At 33.8% G+C, this 12553-nt stretch overlaps 1 protein-coding gene across 1 annotated transcript; it reads left to right on the forward strand.

Annotated features, from left to right (window-relative positions):
• Positions 1–5067: 5067 nt before the first annotated feature.
• LOC122583815 (mannan endo-1,4-beta-mannosidase 6-like) lies at positions 5068–8026 on the forward strand. The gene is made up of 6 exons (XM_043756194.1): positions 5068–5210; positions 5294–5630; positions 5705–5899; positions 6560–6682; positions 6759–6970; positions 7406–8026. The coding sequence occupies exons 1-6, from the start codon at positions 5068–5070 to the stop codon at positions 7836–7838; spliced, it is 1443 nt and encodes a 480-aa protein (XP_043612129.1). The 3' UTR covers positions 7839–8026.
• Positions 8027–12553: the final 4527 nt, after the last annotated feature.

A 12553-nucleotide genomic window follows, 5' to 3' on the forward strand; every position in this document is an offset into this window, starting at 1 on the left:
AAGTGTTTAACAACACATTGATCCGTCAAAATCAAAAAAATCACATTTTTTGGTGGATGCATTATTTTGAAGAATATGCATCCAAGATGGATGCACAAAACAAAAATAATGATTTTCTTGATTTTGACAGGCCAATGTGTTGTTATACACTTAAATAATGATAATTAGTTAAGCACTATATTACTTTTATGGACTTTTAATGCATCAAAATGATGTTTTTTAAGTGTTCTCACCGTTCTTATTTTAAGACTGTTCTCACTGGAGTGTTACCCATATATATATATATATAAAGAGAGCTAGAGTAATTAGGAGAGAGTTTTAGACTTAAAAGGAACTTTAAGAGGTGTCAAGTGTACTTTTAACATTCTCTTTTAGTTATGATATATCCGGAGATGTCGCCGGAGATGATCAGTGGTGATTAGATCTAATGGAAATGGACGGTCTAGATCGAGTCCCTAAAATAAGGAGTCCCTAATCTAACCCACATATATATATATATATATATATATATAAAGAGCCAGAGTAATTAGGAGAACCTTTTTTTGTGAGAACCTTTGAAACTTTTCAAATCAAGCCCAACCGATGATTATTCTTTACATGAAAATTGTTTTTTGATTGTTTTCTGAATAACTTATGTGTAATTTTGAAGTTTATAATTGTGTGGAGGCATTAATTATCATCCGTTATACAATTATGTGGAGATTTGGATTCTTGATCACATGTGCACGAATATTGCTATGATTACATGTGATCGACTTGCATACATGTAATCATAGCAATATTCGTGCACATGTGATCAAGAATCCAAATATCCACATAATTGTATAACGGATGATAATCCATACTCCACACAATTATAAACTTCAAAATTACACATAAGTTATTCAGAAAACAATCAAAAAACAATTTTCATGTAAAAAACAATCATCGGTTGGGCTTGATTTGAAAAGTTCTCAAAGGTTCTCGCAAAAAAAGGGTTCACAAAATAGCTTTACCCTATCTCTCTATATAACTAAGAGATGATATGTTTTTTCCTAAGTTACACTTCTCTTTTTGTGTCAACTAGTCTTTTTTCCTAGGTGTCATTTTCTAATAATTTTAAAGTTTTTCTTAGATATATTGACATTTAGATATATATTTTTTAATGCTCATGTGACACTTTATTTGCCACGTCATCATTTGCCTACGTGGACATTTGTTTTTTTTAATTAATCTTAAATTGCAAATTAAAAAGCCAAATACAAGATTGGAACTTATGACCTCTAACTTTTAATATTATGGACAAACCACTTGATCTAACTTAATATTTGTTTATATTTTGCAAACTACGGTAGATATTCATTGAATTTTAAAACTAATTAAAAGATATTGATATGATTTATAAATATTTACGTTTCATTAGTCATGTTTTAACATATTTGATATAAGTATATATTTGCATTAGTTGTAAATTGACTATTTTTTATATTATCATAAATTATGAATAATAATGTAATTATCAGTTATTTTTTTATTTACGTTCTTAGTCAGTCCCGCACAACGTGCGGGTTTAATTTAGTATATATATATATACTAGTGTATATATATATATATATATCATTAAAAAACATATCGAGTCATTATTTATGTTCCTCTTTAAATAGAAAACACAAAATAGCTGTGTTAATAAACAATAAATAAGAGAGTTCGTAACGATTTATCCTTGATTTTAATTTTTTGATATTCTAATAATCTTGTAACTTTTTTCCCCCTCACAATATAAATTTTTAAGTTTGTGTGGACTTAATAGTTTAACCGTTTTATAGAGTCAAATTGCTAACTTTTGAAAGCTAGAAGAATAAAATGATGGTTTAATAGGAAACGATTATGGAAAAAAGATCAAGTTTAACCCCTCAAAGTGCCAAAATTTAAATCACAAAACTTCTGAAAATTGAAACACGATTATATCATTTTTAATGATAAAACCATCAAAACTTAAGAGTGAAGTTAACGGGTCAAAATCATCGTTTTTTAAATAAAATTAAACATGACATAAGACATTTTAATAGTTAAAATAATAAGTCGATCAATACAAATTTTTAAGATTATAATTACACAAACACCAATTAAAATTTTAGAAATAATTAAAACTTGAAACATCAAACCAAACATGAAAATAACAATAAATTTGTAGTAAATTGTGAATAAATTATATTTTTGCAAGAGTTCAATTTATGATCGACTCTCCAGAAACCTGCGACCCCAAAAACATATAAAATTATATAAAATTTGAGTTATATTCCACGATCAAACATATTTTATGACTCAAATGTAAAATCTATTACGAGTACATCAAAAAAGATTTTTAGTACTTACATTAGAGCCGTTCAAATAAAAAAGTAGTTACATTAGATTTATATTTAGATTTATATCTCTATGCACATTATGGGTCCCACATGTTAGGTGTTGTCACTTGAAACTTCAAAGTCCAAGATGAGATTCTATTCTCGTATCCTATATGGTGATCTCATAACCGACTTGGTACAATGTAATGTAGGTTATTATAATTGCTATAAATACCTCTATTAGATAATTAGTCTTGATGCATGTAAGCATTCGATCCTAGTAAAGAAGCCAAGACACAAAAGAAAAAAAGACCCAAAACAAAGCAAGAAAAAAGAAACGAAAAAATAAGAAGTTATCTACAATCCCAATGAACTTGTTAGATAAAGCCATATTCAGGTAAAATCATCTAATGTTATCTTGAAAAGTAATAGTTTATTTCTTCTATGCATTGCCAAATGTTAAAAGATTTTAATTTCCTTCTTTTTATTTTCCAAATAGAGCGTATAACATATTATTCACGTTGTTATGCACCCTAAATCAGGAGCGAAGCTATAGATTTAGGGGGCAAAGTGAGAAAATTGACCCGTGAGGTCGGGGAACCCTTTTTTTAACAATGACCATAAACAAAACTTGTAATGAAAAGTTGGCTGGCCGGTTGAGGGGCCAAACATCGACCAACATGTTTTGGTCTTAAAAGAGTTTTCATCAATTTACTAAGAATGATTTTGTTGCATGCTAGCTCTTCATCATAGTCTCAAAAACCATTTAGAAGACGTTATATGATGTTTTAAACTTCACCAATTATTATTAATCTAATACATGATCTTTCATTCTTTCCCACCATACTATAAATTAACTACTAGGGTTATCAATTTGAAATCCTACTATGAGTAGTTCCCATCTCTAATAATTAGTTCGAAGATCGAAATGGAATATTTGCACAAAAGACCTAGATCCTAATGAGTAGTTTTTTTGAGGGGTGAAATGCATATAATAACTTTATACATATATTATATCAATTGTACAATACGTTAGTTTTATTTTTTTGCTGTCATGCTCTGTATAAAGTTATCGTTTACATATAATCTCTTAATCTTTGAATATGTATTAAGTTTCATAGGATAAACTCAAATAGTATGACTATTTATTTATAATTTAAACGCTCTCATACTTTTTTCAATTTAAATAGTTTTCACATAAACTTTTTCTTAGTCGAACAACACTTGAAATCACTAAATTTGTCAAGTGACGTTAAATAAAAAACTAAAAAAATCTTCATAAACTACGGTGTATCGCGCGGGTTTTATGCTAATAAAAATAAAATAGAAAGAAATATCAAAATTTAAAAATCGTGTAAGGTGCCCACCGGGCCAAGTCCAACCTAACTTTACCCTTTTTCTTGTTATATGTATTTGATGCAAAATTGAAGAACTTGCAGTCCAGCCCAATTTGCTGTTCTGGCCCACTTGGAATGGGATGAGAATACGAGAATGAGAATTCTCGATTCTCGTCGCAAACCTTTTTATCAACGAACCTCATAGTTTTGTTTTCTATACTTCTTTTTTTCACTTACATTTCACAATTTATTAAATATAACTTTTGGTTTGAATTTATCAAAACTTATAAGCTAAACAATCAAATTTAATTGCTAGAGTTGAACTTTAGTATTCTTGTATATTTTTTTTCAGTAATTAAAGGTCTTTTTTTTTATAATAGAGTTTGCTAATTGTGACCTTTTAAGCCTATGGTTACACACAATCAAATTGTTGTATATATCAATACAACTGTCTTGTAAAATAAATATCAACCGTTATGTACCATAATTTACTATGTGTTAATCATGACCCTAAAGACTAAAAGTAAATAACAACCAATACCGTCCTTTATAGGTTATGAGTCTCGCTACCGTTTACAATAGTGTTTGGGGGAAATTGGGATGTGGACAACCTTTCCCGAACCTAAGCTAGAGAGGTTGCTTCCAGGTTCTAGCTAACGTAAAAAAGTACCTCCAGGCCTTGCAAGGAGTAAGGATCAAAGTTAAGGGTGTTAACCACTTCATCTAAACCTTGCTTGTTCATGACCCAAAAGACTATGATTAGCAAAATCATTTTGTTATTTTTGCACAAACTAACCAACTTGGATCACTAGACATTTTACATTTAACTTTGTAATGCTGAGCCATTAAAAGCTTAAACTTTATAGAATGTAAAAAAACCTACCACTTTTGTTAATGCATATCTAAAAGAAAATCAAGTCTATTAGTTTGTTTGTTCACGTATTCAAGGAATTCCATAATTATACTAACAAAGGTTTTTTAATTTTTATTTTACAGGATAAGCGATTGGTTACCATACAGGTTAGCTCATGTTCCTGCCCTGATTACATATGGCATTATTAGTAATAACGATTATCGTGGCACTATACTGTGGTCTCTACACTAGTGACAAAGATGTATAACCAAGATCTTAATATTCAGTAGTTGTTTTACAGTGAAATGGTAACTCAAATGAGGTGTGAATAAGTCATTCCAAATGCATTTAGAGTGTTACATACAAAGAAAGGAAAAGAAATAGTGTTTGTGACTGAGATAGAGTACCAAATTAAGCATCAATCCAACTTAGCTTTTGTAAGTAGCAAGAATGGTTTCCACTATAATACCTTTCTTGAGTCTTACAACTATGATGTGATCATCTTGTTATATATATTTGTTAAACAGAATTTCAAAGTGTTACAAAATACCCAATGGATATCCATAGAGCACTCTTCTTATATAGTATCCTTTTAATCTACAATGAGCATACTAAGATGTTAGTACTTGGTCTTAATGAAGACCAAGTTTCTAATATACTGCTTAAAAGGATAGAGGATAGTGTCTTTAAACATAGGTACCATCAATGAAGAAGTAGTTTCCAAATTTATTTTGATTTGGTAGTTTATTTATTTATTATTATTATCTATGAATTTGTAGGAATTATGATAACAAGAGTAAGATAGAAGATGAATCATGGACTTTGGTGCAGAAATATGGTGATGATATTATTGAGATGGAAGATGAATCATGGGCAATGGTGCAGAGAAAAGGGAACCAATTTGTGTTGAATGATCAACCGTTTTACATAAATGGATTCAACACTTACTGGTTGATGGTATTTGCCGCGGATAAGTCTACAAGAGGAAAAGTCACAGAGGTATTTGAACAAGCGTCTAACGTGGGATTGACATTGTGTCGAACATGGGCTTTCAATGATGGCCAATGGTGTGCTCTTCAGAAAAAACCATCTGTTTATGATGAAGATGTTTTCAAGGTTCTTTCTAGCTCCTACTTTATAAAGTATTTGAGTTAATTATTATTTTTTAACTAATACACCAAAGATTACAGGCTTTAGATTTTGTGGTGAGTGAAGCAAAGAGATACAGGATTAGGCTTACACTATCATTGATCAACAACTGGGAGGATTACGGTGGCAAACCACAATACGTCAAATGGGGGAAGGAAGCGGGCCTAAATTTGACCAATGATGATGATTTCTTTTCTAACCCAACTCTTAAAAGCTACTATAAATCTCATGTCAAGGCAAGTTACTAACTTTCAGACATTCACTTGTTTCAGTCACAAGAAAACTCCTTTCATACAAGGCACAACAGAAGCACAAACCTGCAGTGTTTTCCTATTGTATGTAAATAGTACAAAATAATTCCAAACTCACAATACAAGTCATTAATAAAGGAAGAGTCTAGTTTACCAAAACTGGATAGATTAGAATGGCTGACATATAATAGCATAGACACCATCAATGATTTAATGAGATATACACAAAATTCCTAAACAAGATATAAACCAAAAGGCTTTTTAGTGCATATATGATCACAAGGCAACCAAACTAAAAGTCTTTAAATGTAAAGGGAAATTTTAAACTAGAATCCCAAAGGAATTTGGGTCCAAAAATTGGGCTAAACTGCCAGTCATAATATCTAGCCCATCATGATTTTCTTTGGGCTCCATGGCTACTTGCCTAATTAGCTTGAAGGTCAGTTTAGCACTTTGTCGTGTACTCACCGTCTATAGTACCCTCATTTGACTTGGAGTCTTAAAATTTGAAAAGATGGAAAAGTTATTCATATCCCCTCATTGTGTGGGTACGATTCTAGTTCCATAAACGCATGCTTTACAATCTTTACAAATATCTAAAAATGGCTTCTCATACTATGTACTAATGGTTTCTTGTGTTTATAGACAGTACTGAATAGAGTGAATACCATAACCAACATTGCATATAAGGATGATCCTACTATATTCGCATGGGAGTTGATTAATGAGCCGCGATGTCCATCAGATCCTTCAGGAGATACCCTGCAGGTATTTTCAATAATGAAAAATAACGACTTTTATCATTGTGTGCTCTGAACTAAGTAAATGGTATCTAATTTGATAGGAATGGATAGAAGAAATGGCGGTTTATGTAAAAAGTATTGATCCAAAACATTTGGTGGAGATTGGTCTTGAAGGATTCTATGGTCCTTCAACACCGAACAAGGTTCAATACAATCCAGACGACTCTTTTCAACAAGTAGGAACTGATTTTATCAGAAACCATCAAGTTCTTGCTGTCGATTTTGCTTCAGTTCATATGTATGCCGACTCATGGTAAGTCAATCGAGAATCAAGACTTTCTACATAATAGTAACATGCACAATACGAGTACTACTTAATGGTGGTAATTTTGACCCGTTTACATATTAGTTGCTTTGGTTATGTCTGGTCAAATGGGTCAAAGCAAAATGTAACAAATGGGACCAGGTCAGAAGTCACCCAAAACTCATTGTTATTATATACTCGTAATTGTTTTTGTAATCATATTTTTTACATTATTTTCATAATCATATTAAATACTAAGATCATTTTTGGGCAAAGAATACTGTTTATGACACCCAACCCGACCTGGCTCATATAAAATTGAACCCGTTGTGATGTGCTACCCAACCTGTCTATTCTAACCATCTTTCGGCCACTACTATATACATTAGGAGGTACAACATATTAAACACGATGTTATACTTACACATCCGATGCTCTATATAGGATTTCAGAAAGAATATCAGAGACTCATATCAAATTTATCAAGTCATGGATGCAATCCCACATTGATGATGCAGAGAAATACCTTGGAATTCCAGTGATATTCAGCGAGTTTGGTGTATCCAAGAAAGACCGAGGTTACAACACATTATTCCAAAACAACTTGATAAGCACGGTGTATAACATCCTACTGGATTCAGCAAGGAAAGGAGGGAGTGGAGGTGGGAGCCTGTTATGGCAGATATTTCCTGATGGAACAGAATATATGGATGATGGGTATGCAATTAATCTGTCAGAATCTCCTTCGACATCAGACATTATATTGCAACATTCCACAAGGCTCGCACTTTTCAACTCGTTATCCAAATGGAAATCTCACTGGGGTTGCAACAAGAATCTTGACTTTGATGGGTTTGACAACCACTTTGAGCTTTAAAAATCCGGCATACTTCTCGTTAGAGATTATGTACGTGCACGGCCATTTACCTGAACATCTATTATCTGCTCACATTTTGATCAACACTGCATATGTTGTTGAACCGTGTGCTCCATAATTAGCCAGTATATTTAGACTTCTTGTTTAATCTAGTTCATGTATATATCATCACACGAACACTATCCGTATATGGGTTTTTCTAACTAGTGCCTTGTAGGCTAAAGAGTATTACTTGATCTTAATACTTCTTTTTATAACTTAAAGTTGTAATTATTAAACATTTAATAAGTCAAAAGTTTCCATTCTTAGCATGATTTAGCTTATGCACTACACTAACCTTGATTAGACCAGCGCGAAACCCCATAACGAGTTGAGCTTTATTATTACATTTTAAAATTTGAATAAGCTAATGCAAACACCTAATACATCAAAACAACAGCCATTTTAATCGGAATCACCCAGATACCTTTTTGTTCTTCTTGATTCTTATTTCTACCCTGTTGAGTACTTTTTGCAAGAATACATGAATGTAGAGTCCATATGAACTTTAAATTCAATTTAGAAAGACAATAATTACAGCTTTATCATTACACTTTTTGCAAGAATACATGAATGTAGAGTCCATTTGATTTTCACTACCTTTTTCAGCTGGGAAAAACATGGTTATCACAATGTTGAAAACGACTCGTTTACAGTTTACTACTGCAAATGCAAATATACGGCCAGTTTTGGTTGGGCTTAATTCTAATGGACCAAGAATTGTGTAATTACTTATCTCATTAGAAACCCAACATACAAGGATTCAAAAGTTTTAACTCATTCTCAAATGTTAACGGGTCTTTAATTAACTTATGTTTTTTTAAATGGATCAAGTTAGGGCCGGAACAATTCCACTCGCCCCGATACTCGAACCGAAAAATTTAGGTTAAGATTGTGTCTTTTCAACCCGCCAACGAATTAACTAGATTATTTTTGGGTTCGGTTCAGGTTGGCTATTTGAGCTACAAGTCAAGACCCCAACCTGAAAATATTATAACTTTTATACAAGTATACTAATAGATCGATCCATCAACTTGTTTGACCCGACACCAACCTGAGATCCCGCTAACCCATTTGTCCCTTAGTAACCCCTTTTGATTTGTCTGACATGAAATCAACCAGCCAACCCAAACCAACCCGCTAACCTGGAAACCCACTTTTAATCATGTTGGCAGGTTGGATTCAGGACATCGAGTTGATGGATCATAGGTTCAAGTTGAGTTTTCCAATCCAACTTGATATCATGTTGGGTTCGAGTTGGGTATTTTTCAGCCCATAAACCCAATTACCACCCCTAGGTTAAATGAAAAAGGATCTCTGTTCGCTAAACTCGAAGAAAGTAGAGCAGGGTATACACGCCCTAATCGATATTTGGTGCTAAACTATTTTCTACTCTTCATGCAAAAAAAAATTGGAAACCGCAACCATTAGGCCGGTTCTTAGGCTGGACGGCAGAGGCGGTACCAAGAAAAAATCACAGAGGGGGTAAAATTAAAAAATCCATGAAATATAAATATAAAAGTGTCAAAATGTTAAAAACCTATTAGAAATTTTATAAAATCGATGAAAATTTTGAAAATACATGACAAAATCTAAAATTTGAGGGGGGCATTTGCCCCCTTTGCCCCCATGTGGTACCGCCCCTGCTGGACGGAGTGGGTAGGGGAGGGAACCGGTACCGGCTGGCACACCGCGCCGACCCCCGGTACCGGTTAGGTGGGGAGGGAAATGGGGAGGGTTGTGCCGGTTTTTGTGCCGCTAGTTTCGACCGTTACTAATTATTGCTTTCTTCCTTTTCCTTTTTTTTTATGAAATTCCATCATATATATTATATACTATCTATATATATAACCTGGTTGATTGGAGAAGACAAGCAGAAGACACAAAATTTCATTTTTACACTTTACCCCATAGACTTATAACTTTTTATAAAAATGGGTTAAAATGTTTTTTTTATACGTAATTATATTTTTTTTTCTTCTAATATACTTTAATATTGTTTTAACTTTGTAGTATTTAAAAACTTTGTAATTTTTAATTTTATTTATACAGTTTTTAATTTTGCAGTATTTATGTATCTTAGTTGTATTTTTATTTTACTAAAATAAAAAGTTTTAGTTATTATTTGAAATAAAATAAGTAGAAAATAAATTAAATTGAAAAGGGTGGGGAGGGGAGGGGTGACGAGGTGCTCCTAGCAAAAGGGGAAGGGAGGGGAGGAGAAAAAAAATCGGGGAGGGGGGGAGTGGGGAAGCTCTCCCCTCACCCTTATAGGAGAAGGAGTCCTCAAGAGTCCTGACTGCTACGTCATCCCTAGGACTCTCCCTGCCTATAAGCAAGCTTCTTCAAGACTTCTTCGTCATATCATCAATTAATTTATCAATTTTTTTTATAAATATATTTAACCAAACTATATTTTTAGCATTAAAACACACACATTTATTTAAAAAAAAACACATTAAATTTAAAAAAACACACAACATTTATTTATATATAAAAAAAAGATTACAACCATTAACTTATGAATACAATAAAACATAACGAAAATTTATTGAAAACACACAAACCAACACGAATGAAAACTAAAACAAACTACTCGTCGCCCTCATCATCTTCATCGTCTTCATCGTCACTGTCTTCACCCATCGCTAGAAAGTCTTCCCCAAACTGATCCATCAAAGACTTACGATAATTTAGAAGCGCTTTCAGCTGTCTTCTAGGCAAATCAGTGGGAACCGGGTTCTGAAGAAACGTAAACGCGTCCATAACTTCCCTCTTGTGACGAGAAGCTTTCCTTGCCTTCCAATCCTCTTCAAACATCAGCCGATCTTCATCTGTTTTCTGTAAGGATTCCTTCTGCAACTTGAGCATTTCGTCGAGCTTAAGAAGCGCCTCTGACCCGCTTGATGATTTACTCGAACCTGCATCGAAACCTTGGGACAAATTTCGGCTAACATTACGCCCCGGTGGTCTCGTAATCGGGTCATCTCCAAACAACAAGTCAACACCCGGGTATTGCTGTTGAACAAGCGGTTGTGATGGCTCACCGTCGTCATCCAAATCCACCATATCCACCCACGGCTGTTTATTTGTGCCATGGTCGTTCCAAAAGGTTGAGAAACCTTTAAGGATTTCCCAACACCTCTCGAAAGCAAAGCGAGACGACCCATACAGCTCCTTGTATTGCTTATGGAGGACATCAAAAATATGCTTCTCGTCGGCGTCGCTTTGCTGTCCTTCATCATTAAACCTTTTAAATACAGCCCCAAAATTCTTACACCCAGTTTTAATTTTGTTCCATTTTCCATGAAGTTGACTCACATTACCATGACCATCTTTTGATGCCTTGTTAAACAACATCTCAATCTTTGTCCAAAACACGTTTTCCGTTTGACCATTCCCCTTGATCGCGTACTCAGTAGCATGCACCCAACACCTAGTCAAAATCACACATTCCTCTTCGGTCCATTTCCTCTTTTCTGCAACCTCCCTTCCTTTTTCTTTTTTGTCATTCTCTTTGGCGGTTGGACAACTATTTCTTCTTCATCCACAGGAGTGGCAGAAACAACATTAGTTCCCGCGCATTGGTTGTCCGCTTCATCTACCACATTAATCGGCTGTGGTGGTGGTGTAGCCGCTGCCCATGTTGCTTGTTGATACATCTGTGTCACCTGCAATTGTTGCAATAACAGAAGGTTGTTTGCGTTGTTTATACCATCAATCGGGTTATAACCCAGTTGATTATAAAACGAAGTCGAAAACGAGTTCACATTATATGGAGTCATCGATGGCGACGGCATATAGTTGAGTGGGAATTGAGATTTGGTAGATTGAATGTGTGGGCTAGACGACGACATCGCCGGTGATGGTGGTGGAGGAAAGTCGAGAAGGTTTTGAAGCATGTCATCTCCAACATTTTTGTTGGTTTTCTTGTTTTGGTTTTGGTTGTTTCTCTTAGGCATGATGTGGGTTTTTAAGTGTAAGAATCAATGGTTTGATTGTATGTGAAATGGTACTAGTGTATGTGAATGTGAGGTGCAATTCGGTTGTTTAAAAGAAGAGAAAGAGAAGTGAAACTTGGTAATACTAGTCGTTTAATTCAAATTAGGAACAAAACAAATTTTTTTTTTATAAATGGTCGAATTCAGTCTTGGGCCCCGCACACGAGCGTCTGGCAGAGTCCTGGGGAGGACTGGATGGGGGGACACAAGCTTTCGCACGCTCGCTGCCTATGGTGTCTTGCGTCTTCGAACTCAAGGACGGAGGGGGAACACTATTATAAGAACCGGCCTTAAGGCTATGGTAAGACTTACCATGAACAATTCGCGAACAATTCATAAACTCATAGTTTTTACTTTTTACACTAACAAGGCTTTTTTTTTCTAACTTAGAAAAGCTAAAAAAGAAGTTAAATAATTTAATAATAAAACGAAACTTTCAAATTGTGTTAGCTCAAATTTAAAGTATATAAAAAGAAGATAAAGCACTATTTGAAATGCATAATGTTGTTGTAGCCTATGCATTTAAAATAATGTTGTACTATCATTTTATATCATCGTTGAATGTTATAAATTTTTCATTATTTTTACAAGTGAAAGTTGAAATGTTTTTGATATAATAGTCGAAGGGGGTAGGTGAGAGGCTTTTCCTCTCTAGAGGTCTTGTACTCAAATCCA

Source organism: Erigeron canadensis, chromosome 9 (genome assembly GCF_010389155.1).
Source record: "Erigeron canadensis isolate Cc75 chromosome 9, C_canadensis_v1, whole genome shotgun sequence".
In the NCBI taxonomy this organism is placed as follows: domain Eukaryota; kingdom Viridiplantae; phylum Streptophyta; class Magnoliopsida; order Asterales; family Asteraceae; genus Erigeron; species Erigeron canadensis.

What these genes read in the sequence shown, in the direction of transcription:
- LOC122583815 (XM_043756194.1), top strand. Translation starts at nt 5,068, where the DNA reads ATGGATATCCATAGAGCACTCTTCTTATATAGTATCCTTTTAATCTAC. An exon ending in ACTATAAATCTCATGTCAAG is followed by an intron (nt 5,900 to 6,559) that starts GCAAGTTACTAA and finishes TTGTGTTTATAG; the next exon opens with ACAGTACTGAATAGAGTGAA. An exon ending in CTTCAGGAGATACCCTGCAG is followed by an intron (nt 6,683 to 6,758) that starts GTATTTTCAATA and finishes CTAATTTGATAG; the next exon opens with GAATGGATAGAAGAAATGGC.